Source organism: Sprattus sprattus (assembly GCF_963457725.1).
Source record: "Sprattus sprattus genome assembly, chromosome: 10".
Taxonomy (NCBI): Eukaryota; Metazoa; Chordata; class Actinopteri; order Clupeiformes; family Clupeidae; genus Sprattus; species Sprattus sprattus.
This window is the reverse complement of record NC_137908.1, coordinates 17,139,158-17,154,157: the sequence shown is the minus strand read 5'-3', so window position 1 is coordinate 17,154,157 and position 15,000 is coordinate 17,139,158. Positions and strand designations below refer to the sequence as shown.

The 15,000-nt window shown below is 44.8% G+C and overlaps 1 protein-coding gene across 3 annotated transcripts in view; it reads right to left on the bottom strand.

The window, feature by feature from the left end:
- Window positions 1-15,000, bottom strand: part of hdac7a (histone deacetylase 7a) — a 39,550-nt gene that overhangs the window by 16,873 nt on the left and 7,677 nt on the right. The window contains exons 2-10 of one of the 3 annotated variants that reach the window (XM_080846482.1): window positions 14,501-14,579; window positions 6,705-6,877; window positions 6,089-6,191; window positions 4,400-4,505; window positions 3,277-3,380; window positions 1,730-1,822; window positions 1,529-1,635; window positions 929-1,013; window positions 347-537 (exon numbers count right to left, since the gene is read on the bottom strand). In XM_080846482.1, the coding sequence (XP_080702608.1) occupies window positions 347-537; window positions 929-1,013; window positions 1,529-1,635; window positions 1,730-1,822; window positions 3,277-3,380; window positions 4,400-4,505; window positions 6,089-6,191; window positions 6,705-6,821 (906 nt within the window). In that variant the 5' untranslated portion in view covers window positions 6,822-6,877; window positions 14,501-14,579. Of the gene's footprint in view, window positions 1-346; window positions 538-928; window positions 1,014-1,528; window positions 1,636-1,729; window positions 1,823-3,276; window positions 3,381-4,399; window positions 4,506-6,088; window positions 6,192-6,704; window positions 6,878-14,500; window positions 14,757-15,000 lie in introns of those variants that run through there. The other 2 variants (XM_080846481.1, XM_080846480.1) reach the window with 2 other exon arrangements.

The window sequence follows — 15,000 nt, the reverse complement described above, 5'->3', positions numbered from 1 at the left end:
ATTTTACTTAGGTATTCCTTCCAGGAAGTCAGAAGAAGAAAACATTTTTAACAGCTTCTCACAAATTATCTGAAGAGGGCACATGACAAGAGAATCACATAGGTGTCCTTAGCTATATTTCTCTGTGTGAGTGTGTGAGTGTGTGAGTGTGTGTGTGTGTGTGTGTTTGTGTGTGTGTGTGTGTTTGTGTCTGTGTGTGTTTGTGTGTGTCTGTGTATGTGTGTATGTGTGTGTGTGTGTGTGTGTGTGTGTGTGTGTGTGTATATGTGCATGGGTGTGTGTGTGTGTGTGTGTGTATGTGTGTGTGTGTTTGTATATGTATGTGTGTTTGTGTGCCGTGCCTTACCTGGCTGAGGGGAGAGTGCTGAGGGAGCCTCTGCAGGGGCTTACGCATGAGGAGGCCGTGGGGGTGGGTGGGGCTGTGGGTGGCAGTCAGCGGCTCGGAGCGGGTCCGGCCTAGTTGCTTGTGGGAGCTGGGCCCCATCAGGCGGTCCATCAGAGGTGGGTACTGCAAGGGCACCGACGCCAGTGTGGGCACTGTGCAGTGACAGACGGGAGAAGGGTTTAGCCGACCGTGCAAGCCATGAATAACACAGTGCAACTAGGGCGTGTTTGTGTGAGGTGTGTGGTACTACTGTCACTGCCTGTAGAGGGCAGCAGGAGCACGACAAAAGACAAACCTTTATCTCTAATCTGTGTATATAGGTATATAAGTGAGTGCAGTTTTGTGTACTAATGTATGTTTGTGTATGTGTGCGTGCGCATATATGATTCTGTGTTTCTGCAGGTGTTTCTCCTCTGTATGTCTTTGTATTTGTGTGTGTGTGTGTGTGTGTGTGTGTGTGTGTGTGTGTGTGTGTGTGTGTGTGTGTGTGTGTGTGTGTGTGTGTGTGTGTGTGTGTGTTGTCAAAGAGAGAGGGGCTCAAACCTGTGATGAACTGTGTGTGCACCAGGCCCGAGGGCTCCAGGATGAGGACAGGCTGCAGGCGAGAGGACAGAAGGCCACTGATCTCCTGGAAGACAGAGGGACGGATGGAGGGATGGAGGGAGGGAGAGATGGAGGGAGAGACGGGAGGAGATACGGAGGGAGGGTTACATACACCAGACAGCACAGCTCAGGTGTTGGGTGCTCATATTGATGAGCGGAGCCTCAATGTTTAAATTACAGATGCAAATGAAAGGCCATCTGTGCTAATCGCCTCTGGCACCCAACTCCTGATCCAATGTCTCTGATTAAACAGTAGAACAGCCTGAGACCTGATGGCAGCTCCAGTTACCAGAGCCATGGAAAGTTCTGGTAAACAAGAGCAAATAATTGCCCCTGGTGCCTCAGGCGTGACAGAGGGGGGAGAAGAAGAGGAGAGGAGAGAAGAAGGCAGTGGAGAGAAGGGGAGCAAGATGACTAATGGAAAGATGAGAGAGGAAAAGAGAAGAGAAGACACAAGATGGGACAACAAGAGAAGATACGAAACGAGACGAGTCAAGACGAGACGACAAGCGAAGAGAAGAGAAGAAAAGAGGGACTCACCTCAGGGGCCAGTTGGGTGGGGAGGGGGAGCACTCTTTCAGGCAGGCTGTCATTGGACGAGCTGCAGTCAGAGACTGGAGTACTACTGCTGCTGGGAGATGAGTCTGCTGTAAAAACACACATACAGAATTTGTACAGTGTATTTCCAGTAGATTGTCAACATTAAGAACAGGTTTCTAATGATGGTGATAGTAACTGTACCCAGGCCATCTGGGTGTCTGTGCTTGCTTCTTAGGGGATTCTGCCTTGGGCTGGGCTTCCTTTTGGCCTTCACTTTCAGGATGGGTTCAGAGGCTGAATACACACACACACACACACACACACACACACACACACACACACACACAAATATTATAAACAAATATTATACACATACCACAAAATGGCACACCACAAGAGCTGTTTGTCCACCATTGAGAAAAACGGCAAACAAAGCACTTCCTGAATTCCCTCATTTCTTCCCACTGGTTATTTCCAGCAGGACAACCCAACACGGTGGCCCATATTTCCATAAACAACAACAGTGAGCATGACATTACCACATTGCTATTGTTCCCTTCATCCGCATAGGAACATGAGCCTCATGAAGTTTTACAGTAATGTGTGTACCTAGCTTATCTTCCTCCTTAGATGGCTCCATATAAAAAGTCATATTGTCCTCAGAGCAATTTTTATCTCATTACAATGATTAGTAATTCACTGTGAAACCCTATCGGTCTGTGGGAGCTGAGGGGAAAAAAAGAACAGAGGCTGTTTAGAACTTGGATTCATTCATATATTTATTCCCTATCTCCAACCCCAGGCCCTCACAAAGGCATCAATCAGAGGTGACTTGACCCGGACACAAGTCAGGGTTAACACCTTGGTATTGTCACACAGCCTCCGAGCACAAAAGAGAAGGGTGTGTTTGTGCTTTAGCACACTCCGTGAGACTCACGTGGGCCAGCTGGACATTAGATAACACAAAATCCCACAGTGACAGAAACTAGCTCTGTCACTACATCTCATTTACACATAAATACTAGGATAAACACACACATACTACCTACACATTCACACATACCCTCGCACACAGCAGAAGCCTCTGGTTAGATACATAGTAGACATTGTTCTCACTGCTCTCATTTTACCACACCGATGTTATATAACTGTCTTTCTTTTGTCTTTTCTCACTCTTTCTCTTGCACCCTCTCTCTTTTAGCTCTTCATCTCTCTTGCCTGCAGCCTGTGGCGACAGATATTCTGTATATCTTTTTTGAAATGGTTCCTTAAGTAACCTGAGTTTACACAGGAGTCTTTGTCTTGTACAGTGCTCAAGTGCTAGACCCCACAAGGATAAAATTACTCCATTCAATCTGATCTCGCCTAAACCAACGTCATGTACTCTGAGAATACATACTTTACCATTGCACTCCCAGTCAGTGGAAATATACTGTAGATGGCATGCTGACAACCACTGTGTGTGTTCGGTGTGTGTGTGTGTTTGTGTGTGTGTGTGTGTGTGTGTGTGTGTGTGTGTGAGTGTGTGTATGTGTGTATGTATGTGTTAGTGTATGACACAGAGAGTGAGTGTGTGTATGTAAATGTGTGTGTGTGTGTGTGTGTGCGTGTGTGCGTGTGTGCGTGTGTGCGTGTGTGCGTGTGTGTGTGTGTATGTGTGTGTGTGTGTGTGTGTGTGTATGTGTGTGTGTGTGTGTGTGTGTGTGTGTGTGTGTGTGTGTGTGTGTGTGTGTGTGTGTGAGTCTCACATGTCCTCCTGAGAGTCCTCTCCTTTCTGTACTCGGGCTGCTGGGGGACAGGGGGGCTCACCAGGTGACATTTTGGTGTCATCTCAGGGTCTGGTGCCAGCTCCCTATGACACACACACACACACACACAAACACACAAAGGGAGAACAATGACAGTCAATCTCGGCTGAAACTCTGCAGCAATTGTCATACCACTTTATCAGTGTACCCAGCGAACTGCGACACACCCTGAAGCTCCTCTCCATGGGAACGTTAGTCAAGAACACTAGGAGCAGGCAGCATACTCTTCGCTGTGCAATCCTGCAGACCACTCTGCAACACTTCCAAATCATCTGCATTACAATCATGGTGAGTATGCATGGATTTCTCCACTGAGGTAAGTATGCATGTATTCATAGACAGACCATTTCTCCACTGAGGTGGGTATGCATGGATTCATAGACAGACCATTTCTCTACTGAGGTAAGTATGCATGGATTCATAGACAGAGCATTGGTGTATAGAGTGGGTCTGTTTCAGGAATATAAGTATGCAGTGCATTGCTAAGGACCAGCTTCGAATTACTAACATAACATGCACCCAAAAGTCACTCAACACACACTGAGTGCAACAGCTCTTTCATATTTGCTTACGCTCTGCTGAATGTATGTTCTCAAAGGACGGATGCATGTCTGAGAGCTGACTGAATGGTGTAGAATTACTGCATGCAGCGGGGGTGCAGACTCCAGCTTGAGGAAGAGTAAAACACAGCCCAGTCTAATGTGTTAGCAGGGCTGCCAAATCTCACTGTCTGAGTATGTGCCACGCCCTATACATGCAAACTATTTCTTATCAATTCATCTCATTCTCAGTGCAAAAAACCCATATTGCACAGACACAAACACACACACACACACACACACACACACATACATACACGTACATTGGAATGCAATGTGACTCTAACACCAGTAAATCCCTAAATGTTCTCAGCCCTGTGTCGACCACCTGAGTGCACTAATTGGAACAGGCCTTGATAAGGATTAGCTGACCCGCACAGTGTCGCAGTAGGCTTGTCAACTCTGCAAGCCCAAAAGAAGGGCACCGGCACAGGTGGAGGCCTGTGTTGCTGAGCGTGTCTGACCTGTATCCGCGGGGCGGGGTGCTGAGCGGGGCCGAGCTGGTCCTCTCCAGCTTCTGGAGGATCTTCTGCTGCAGCTTCTGCTTCACCACCGCACTGGCCACCGCGCCTGTCAATCAGAGAAAAACATTGCTCTCTAGGACATGTCATTGGCCATCGCACCTATCAGTCAAATATACACACACTCACACACACACACACACACACACACACAGCCATCAGGACATGGGGATTGTCCAGTACCTGTCAGTCAAGCATAACCCAACCCACTGCCCTCAGGATGCAGCCCTGAGTGCTGGTCATACTTTGGATGTTTTGCAAATGGGTGCTGGGAGTAAGCAGTGGATCATCAAGCCTGCACTGCTGAAAACAACTGAAAACAAGTACAGGAAGAATGTACTATGTAGAGTGGATGACTATCTGGTTTGTCCTCGGACGCCCCTGTTCATATTTGACACTCATTTGGATGTCTCAGCTGTCATATTAAAACCCTGGCCGAGGCCGAGGTGGTGGGCTCGCGTGACTGCAATCTGAGGGGAATTTGGTTTGTTGGTCTGATGATCTGCTCGGAAGCATTCCTTGACAATCGCCCTCTTCCTACAAGTTCTTTTTCGTACAGCATCTCTGCGTCGTTTCAGATCGTTTGCCGAGATAGTGAGAGAGGGAGAGAGAGAGAAAGAGAAAGAGAGAGAGAGAGAGAGAAATAGAAAGAGAGAGAGAAAGAGAGAGAGAGAGAGAGAGAGAGAGAGAGAGAGGCACAGTTGTTTGGTGGGTTGGCCACTCTCTTGTGCTGAATAGTTTTGAAGCAGGATATACACCTCCTTGGAATCACAAGCTCCGGCGTCAGGAATTCCCCCCTGAAGCTGAGAGACGGGGCGAGCAGGGAGACAGAACGACCTCATGCCTTCCTCTGAACCTCCCCCCAAACACACACACATGCACACACACACGCTAGGTCAGAGTGCACCTCAACGAGATACAATAGAGGACAACACCCTTCTATTAAAAGGGTCAGATTGTTACTAAGACCAAGAGTTCAGTCCTACCGGTAGATCTTATTTGAGGTTTAGAATAACAGCATCAGAATGCCATAAAATAAATATCACCATAATATTCCATTTCAGGAGTAGAATGGTATGAGTTGACTATAATGGTCCCATAATACACATACTGTATGTGGCATTAGAGGAACTCACAGTATGGGGATTCAGAGCTGTCAGATGTCAGAGTTGGATCACGCCCCATCAACTAGGGTGTTTATGTAGAGTTTTCAGCAGTGCCCTGAGCCTCAGTTAATGTGTATCTATATAGAACTGCGACTATTGATAACACTATATAGAGAACATAAAACTAGACGAGAGATTGGTAAGAAATAGAAAATAAACATTACTGATCATTACTGTTGCAAAACAAACATTAAGTGGGAGATAACGAATTTGTCAACACAATAATGACTGTCTAGTTCTGTCATATCTGTAAAAAAAGAGAGAGGGCTAAGTCATGGTTTTAACATCCACATATATTCCGAAACATTACACAATGTCAGTGTAGAGTATATCCTATGTGCCTGTTTAAACCATGTCGAGTCCAGCTGCTGAAAAGAAACAGCCCTGCTGTGGACGAGGTGCACCAGCCCAGCAGATGCACTAGCTGCAAATCAGACATTTGCATGTAGGTGGCGCTGTAACTCACTCTGCTCGCTGGGGTCTTTGTGCAGGATCTGTTGCAGCTGTTCCTGCTCCTTCTCTTGCTTCCGCTCCCGCTCCCTCTCGTTCCATCTCTGCTGTCTGGCGAACTGGAAACAGAGGCAAGGGGGTTGAATGGTGAGCCGCTTGATTAGAACGGTGTGCTTGTGCGTGACCTTTTGGTGCTGCACATTACACGCATTGCTTCTGTTATGATGCCTGTTGCTAGCTGAGCACCAGACACAACAGGTATGTGCAGCTGGATTACTGTAGCCTGTCCAACTGGCCAACTGTAAAATGGTGCCTGTCAGTGTTACGGGGTGACTGTGGTTTGTTACCTGAACGTGATACTGACAGCAGAGAGAAGCAAGACTGTACATGCTGTTGTGTGACTTGTGAGTGGCTTGTGATTCTGACTCAACCTTGTATCAGGACCTTGTATCTGTATGTAAGTGTTTTAGTGATTAGACCATAGCGTAGTGTGTTATTTCTGCAGTTTGAATTGGGCTTGGGGCTTAATGACAATCATGAAACTGTACTGTGGTATTTGTATTGCGATTGACTGGTGATTGTTATCTGTCTGTGCTGTGGAGAGCCCAGCCCAGCTCTGTGTACTGTATTACCTGCATGTGCTGCTGGGCATACTGGTTGCAGGGCTGGCTACTGAAGGAGCTGTAGATGAGGGGGGACAACATGGCCGCCTCGCCACCCGAGCGCCTCTGGGTCACGCGCAGATCCATGGGAACTGAAGCTTTCCGTACAGGAAACACAGGGCCGCTGCCTACTTCAACATCCGCTAGAGAGCGAAAGAGTGAGCGAGACAACCAAGAGAGAGAGGTATGGAGATAGAGAGAGAGAGAGAAAGAGAGAGAGAGAAAGAGAGAGGGATGTGTTGATAAAAAGATAGGGTGTGAAAGAAAAACAGAGAAAAAAACAATTCAGCTGTTGCAACCATTCCAGCATTGGGAAGTACACCTCTCCAATTCACCTTACAGTGGTCAGCTACCTGACCGAGTTTCATTCGTACTCAGAGCTAGCAGACCTTTACAGAAATCCCAGTAACAAAATCTCAACCCCACTCCATGGGCAACTCACTTCCCCTTCTCTGCACAGCCCACTGACACCGATCCTCTCCTTTAAGATCTCCCGCACAGTTTCTCTTGAGGGTATCAGCTATCTGGGGTTAGGTATCAGTTGTGTTGTGTTGTGAGGTGTGGTGTGGTGTGTGGTGTGATTGTGTGGTGTGGTTGTGTGCTGTATGGGAACGGCAGCGCTTACTCTTAGCCATGCACACGGCACTAGGTTAGATAATTAAAAAGGGCCTGATGGAGAATGTTTTGTAAAAGCTGCAGCGCTAATGTTTTGCTGATGACAGAACACAGTGGCAAGCAACATGGCAAACTTTCAATTGGAGTGTGCCCTCCTTAAAGATCTATGTTTTAGGACTTTTTTTGCGTGATTCAGACCGACCTCCGAATCTCAAGATGTACTACTGAAGCGTGATGATAATGTTGACACGGGGTAAAGGCTATCCAAATGTGTGTGTGGTGGGTGTTGTTAAAGTGTGTGTGTGTGTGTGTGTGTGTGTGTCCATTGTGTGCTTTCTTGACATCAACATTCTCCACATCCTCCTGCATAAAGAACATTTGGCTCTTGTCCAAAAAGCTCTCAGGAAAACAAGCATAAGACTACAGAGAGGAAAAGAGGGGGAACGGGGTGCCACAGAGGACCGAAAAAATGGAAAGAATGTGAGAATAAAAAGAGAAGGGAAGTGGGGAAGAAAGGAGCGGATAAGAACAGTGTTTGCAGAATTGGGGTCAGATGCATGAATCTTTCACTTTCATAAGTTTTCTCGCATGAACCAGGCTAAATTTAGAACCTACATACATTCTTTCTTTTTCTATCTCTTTCTTTCTCCCTCTCTCATACACACACAAACACACACTGTCTCTTCCTTTCTCTCTCTCTCTCTCTCTCTCTCTAGCACACAAACACACACACGTATTTTGGTTCGATGCCATCTTTCTTTATGTGACACAGGGGAGGAGGCCTTCAAAATGTCAGTGATAGCACAAATCATAAATCATGATCCACTGCCATTCTTGCCCATAGCCAAAGCGCCTTTGAAAGCACTGGACTCTTTAAGACACCAACAAAGACATAAGCTGGACCATTTTTTTGGTTGCTGTTTTCTGGCTTGTAATGCCACACCCTCTACTAACCTAGGCATTCCACATGTCATGTTGGCTTGGTGTGAAGACCAATCAAAATAAATAATAAAGACATCCATTCAATGGCTTCTAGTGAACCCTGTAATCTGGGTTTGTAGGGGTAGAAAGGGTCGGTGGATCTGGAGTTTCTTGTGAGCCGTGTCTGTAATAAAGTCTTGTCCCTGGCGCAGGGGTGAAATGGGATCGCTCACACAATAGAGAGAAAGCCTAGTGAAATGCTTGGCAAAAAAGACATGCAGTTGCCTTAGGAGGAAATGTACCTTCAGAATACCAACAGAGTGTAAAATGATTCAGGTCCCACAGGACTAGTAAGCCCCTTCTTACAGTAAGCCCAGACTGCTGACTGGAAACGAGAACAAAACAAAAAGAAAAAGCTCTCCATTCTTCTGCCATTCACAAAAAAAACAAAAAAAAACACATGAAGTGAAAGGTGTTCCGTGTGAAAGCATTTGAGGATAAATGTGATTTATGAATTAAGCCTACCTCTCATCCTCTGCACCCCCCTCTCCCCCCCAACCCCACCCCCCTCAAAGGGGGCCTGCTCTACTGTATGTCAGGTATGTATCTCATACTGCTCAGTTTTCTTACACTACAATCACAGTAAGAATACAATTCATTGCAAACAAATAAAGTACATTAATGGAGCTCATGTCCCAATGCTGTGCAGTATCTGCTGTGTTTCAAGACAGAACCACAGGATCTCGGCAGAGTTCTAAAAACAAATCATCTCAGAGCCATGCAGAACTGCCCCCTTACATATCTCAAAGCAGAAACAGCACAGATACATCACATGGAGTAGCGAGTAGCCAGTTTTTACTTACTCCACACTGCCAATGGAGTAGAAGCTCACTACCTATTCCATTTTGTTTTTGCTTACTTCCTCAGTGACACATTGAAGCATCCCCCATGAGTATTGGGTGTCGTAAAAATATTGATGCGAGCCGAGGCACAGACACTCGCACATAGACACACAGGCAGCAGGCACTGGCGCAGCCCTGGACGCGTTGCGCACGGCTGACTCAGTGGCTGAGTAAATGTCACATGACTCATGGAGCTGAGGGAAGTGCATTGTGTGTCGAGCGGCAGGGCTCCGTTTCCACTCCCAAAGGAAAAAAACAAAACTCACTCGACAGCTTTGCTGTCAGCCATGTCATTCACTCACTTACCCAGTTATTCAGTCAGTCAGCAGACATACTGGGTCTTTCCAATTGATGCAACCATACCTTCACCGCATCATGCAGTGTCATTCCAACCTGCACAGGCTTGAGGTCAGCTGTATGGCTCACAGTAGTGCGCTGAAGCATAACATCAGGCCTGGGCTAGCACCCTATACTGCTGCTGCACGTCTTACAATACACAGACTTCTTGCTTGCTGATACAGACGGGACACTGCAATAACTTTATTGTTGATAGTTGGGGTAGTGTAAGGTTTTATCTTGGAGAATCTGTCTTTATCACATCAGAGCCATTTTTGTAAAGTTTGTGACAAAATCAAGCCTTAAGACTTTTTTTCAAAAGTGTGATATACCTCTCTGTCAAGAATGGCTCGCTTCCAAATGCTATCATCTCTCCCAAATTTAGGCTTCCAATCAGCTTTGTACGTTCAGAACTATGCTGGCTACCGCTGTTTTTCTTTCTTTCCTCTCATTGTTATCCGGTGTAGGCTGTGTGACCACAGCGCAGCACTCACCTCGCTGTGTTACCACCAAACTAAAAATGGTGCAGATTGCCATGGTAACCTCACAAGGAAGTGCTCTATTAAAACACAAGCAGGCATACGAAAAAAAACAGCCACTTCCTGTTGCTAAAGTTAGTCTGTGTTTGTCTCGTTGAGGCTGATTTATGCAAGTATGTTCTGCTATTTTCATCCCCTCAGTTCCCTGACCTATTTGCAGAAGTGCCTCCTGTTTATAACTGTAGTGCTATTGTGCCACAAGTCAGTTGTTTTAGCCGAGTCAAAGTAACTCTGAAGAGTGAGAATGTTGTGGTCTTAAGTTAAAATACATTATATGAGGGGTTATTTATAAGCTGCAAGCTTAAGCATAACATGGGCCTCGGTCAGACTAAGAACACTGCAGTCAGGTCTCCCAAGAGTCCAGAGTGGCATATTACAAGGCATTCATCCAAAATCCAAGCATGTTATTACCAGACACATATTTTCTCATAATTAAAATGGCTACTGTCATTTGTATCGAAACCGCCTATTAGGTTTATGTTGCGATTACTCTCGGTGAAAGAACAATGTCCCTGCCAAGAATCCACATACTTAAAAAGCCAAAGCAGCTCTATCTGCACTTTCTGCATTGCAATTACTGGCATATTTTACTGGAGTTTTACTTCCTTGTCTGTATTTCAGTGCAAATAAACAAATCAAAGAAAGAGGCAGGACAGAAAAGAGGATATAGTAGATTAGGTCTCCTTATCTATCATTAGTTAATAAATTAGTTCATATGAAAATACATTAAGATTAACTAAATATGAGTAATGTTAAATAGCAAAATTCATGGATTGTTTATATTGAATAATGCATTCCACTGCATAAATATTATGTCCACAGTCTCTTAACTAATTTGTTTCTATGCATTAGTTATTATTATTTCTAGCATTAGTAGTTATTAGTTAGTATTATTATTAAAATTGCAATTATTATTATAGTCAGGATGAATGAACAATAAGTAGTATTAAGTGCTATAGTTACTGCTTTATTAATGTTAACTACTGCATTTAATTACAGTTTTCCAAGCGAGCCTTAATGTGTTAGCGAGACAGGTAGCATATAGAAGAGACACAAGCCATGTAGTCAAGAGGAGAGGTGAGAGGAACAGAACATGAGAGGAGAGAGAATGACACCCACATACTCTCAATCACACAAACACACACACACACGCACACACACGCACACACGCAAACGCACACGCACACGCACACACGCACACGCACACACACACACGCACACACAAACACACACACACTCGTCCACTCCCGACACAAGACAGCACGGAACCCAGTTCCACACAACCCTTGCAGAGGGCCTGACCCAGGCAACTCAGCTTCACTGCTAGGGTTACACACAGCCCTGCCCAGCTCGGCACAGCACACATGAGTCACTGGCACACTCCCCTTCACAGCTTCCTCACTATCTCCACCCTACAACTCCTTACAGACACACACACACACACACACACTCCCCTCCAAATTTCAACTCCCACAGACACATACTCCCTTTTCCCTGAACCCCCCCTCCCCAGTACAGCAGGAATCCACAGCTGTCAGGGACATTCAGTCCCTCTGCTTCCGAACAGCTGGAGAAACCATCCCCTTCCTCACAGCATCTGTTTGTGTGTGTGTGTGTGTGTGTGTGTGTGTGTGTGTGTGTGTTTGTGTGTGTGTGTGTGTGTGTGTGTGTCTTTGCCAGTGCATCATATTTATAGCGACAGCCATTTGTGCACATGTGTTACAATGTGCCTATGTCCAAAGTGTTTGTGTGGTGTGTGTGTGTGTGTGTGTGTGTGTGTGTGTGTGTGTGTGTGTGTGTGTGTGTTTATGTGGTGTGTGTGTGTGTGTGTGTGTGTGTGTGTGTGTGTGTGTGTGTGTGTGTGTATTTGTGTGTGTGTGTGTGTGTGTGTGTGTGTGTGTGTGTGTGTGTGTGTGTGTGTGTGTGTGTGTGCGTGCGTGTATGAGTGTGTATTAGGGAGGGGTTAAATTAACGTACGGGAATGTATATTTATAGTATCTTGCTTTCTGTTCACACAACAGTTCGCAACTGTGTCATTTTATTTTGTTTGTGTGGCATGTACGAGCATGTGTGACAACACTGTATGTTTGTGTAGTCTATTAATAGTGGGGGCCAGTTGCTGAACATTTGTGTCTTAATGTGTGCTTGGCGTGTGTGAGTGTGCATGCACGCAAGAAAGGCTTTATGTATGAATATAAATCAGTCCTTAAAAATATATTCCTAATGGCCGAAACTGTTGTTGCCCCTTTGGCCCTTCCTACATGCTACATGTGTCTGAGCACAGGTCAGAAGTATATACTTAGAGTATGAGTAACATGTGTCTGAGCATAGGTCAGAAGAATATACTTAGAGTAAGAGCCTGTTGTTGCACAGTTGTGTCTTGATGTTTTTTTTAGTGCTCTGAAACTGAGCCTGGACAAACGGTGTCACTGTACAAAGGGTGTGGGTGCATGTGTTTGTTTACCTCTAAACTAACATGTTAGTGTTGGCCAGTCGCTCTAAGTGTGTGTACTCAATTCTATTGCAAAGCACCTGCACGGCCCTTTGCATTCGTTGTAACCTTCTGTTCGTCAAGGAGGAGACTGCAGGTCTGTTCAATCCAAACACAATGTTGACAGAAATCTGAGAATGGGCTCAACCCTATGATTGGTTAACTGATGGTGCAACATTTCATACATGTTTTCAGTCCTCCATAACGGGTCAAACAACCTCTGAGGTGACATTTCTTCATAGTTTAAAACGCTTTTGCGGCATGTTCTATTCTCACTTTATGCCTCTATGGATCAGACTACATTCCAGTATCACTCTCATTCTCCTTAGTCTACATCACAGATCAGTTTCTTCTTTTATCTAAACTAGTGTGTCCTCTTCAACCCCAAGCCCTGGAGCTAAGCAACTCAACACACAAACAACACAGCACACTAGAGCACAACTCAACACAGAGTGGCATGACATTACACTCAGTTACAGGATTCAACAAATATATCTGTGACACTGCAAAGAACTGTGTGTCTCTAAAGCTACAGCCCAAATATTAGCTTCTGATGGCACTGAATCAAGGAAAAAATCTGACTGCAATTCAGGTATAGTCACTCAAGCTATTATAAACAAGCACTTGAGCATATCCATTGCAAGGCACTATGGGCAATTATGAAGAATGAAACGTGAGAAGGGGGCTCTAAACTCCCATGGACTACTATGAGCCGATACAAATGCCTTTTGAAGCCTGACCATCTGAACAAAGGTGATTGTAGAGACCAATAGGAGATCAGACTACATCGTCAGACTCCCAATCTTCATACGTGAAACCCTAGCCTCCTTAACTTCCATGACCTCATCCAATACGCTCATGCACACGTAGAGAGAGAGAGAGAGAAGGAGAAGACAGATGACATATAAAAGTAACTGCTTGAAGACTAATTGACCAACCCTAAGGCATCAGCATTATAATTTTTTGTTCACATATTTCACATTTTGTCATTATCCTTACCACGTCCAGTAGCCCAATTGATTCTAAATTGATTAATGAGGCCCCTTCTTGGTTTTAATTGGTTGGCCACACTTTACAGAGAATAATAGTCTCTGAATTAGACAACGTTTGTTCGACAATTTAAAAGGTACAAGTGTCACGAGTCTTTACAAAAAAAGAGAGTTCTCCAACGCTTCATGGCACTTTAAGAGGGAAACATGGCGACAGGGGACCCTATGACTTTGTTTTCAAATATTCTGTTTCGTTGTATTCGTTAGTCATTTTTAAACAGTGCCTAAAGAAGGCCTTCAGATGATTGTGGTTGTGTGGTGGTAATTAGTTAATGCTCCATATATAGCCTAATGCCTACATGTAGGTTGTAAATGTCCGTTTTCGTGTGCATCACCCTTGACGATGGGGTAGCATTCCGTGATGTCATCTATAGATGTACGAGAAAACGAGTGGGAAAATTATGCATTCCGATTAATACTGCGAAGACGGCCATTTAACATTTAACAACTTTATCTCCTTCAAAACGAAAGCATTCGAGCTTCAATATTGTGGCAGCTACAACTTAATTCCAGTGTGAGAAGTAATGCACTCAAGCCTGCTTATGTCTACTGTGGCACTGTATTATAGTCTGAAATAAGTTGCCCAACTAAACTAAAACAGTTTCTCTGATGTAGCGATACTTAACCTAAATGCCAGTGGATTGAAGCAATGTTGTTATCTTCGGACGATTTGCAAACTTTCAGTAGATAGTTACGTTGGTTATAATAGTCTTTACAACAACAATAGTCTAAACAATAGTCTAAAGCTTTTTTTTTTTTTTTTTAAACACGTTAACAAAGAACTGATGCCCTTATCAAATTGTTCACAGAAACACCTTCGAATTTATCCGAACTTGTTTAGACTGTAATACATTAGGTTAGACTTAGAAAGTGTTGATCGTATTTCAAAATAGAAGTCATATCGTCTACGTACGTGTGTAGGCGACCGGAACAGATCCAATTTTAGTTTGATGTCCAGAAGTCTGTGTTCCAGAGTTCTTCAGAAGACCCTCCTACGGTGAATAATCACAGTTTACTGGCAATACTTGCAATAGACGTTAGTCTGCGTTGAACGCGTTATGATGCTGTTCCACATGATGGTGAGACGAAGTTCATCTGTCCATTTGCGGAAGGTGACGAAAAGATAGACATCATTCAAATGCAGCGCTACGTACGGACCGAAATGACGAAGTATGTCTCTCCCCCCTCTCTCTCTCTCTTTCTCTCTCCCTCTGTGTGTGTGTGTGTGTGTGTGTGTGTGTGTGTGTGTGTGTGTGTGTGTGTGTGTGTGTGTTTCGGTCTGCCCTTTCCCTGGGAGTTCCTTTCAGAGTGCTCTGGCATTTTTTTTTTTACTTTGTTAAATTTCATCCCCTAACCAAGTATACAGAAGTAATCTAGCTCCACCTGCTGTACTCAAATAACTGGACTCCTTCA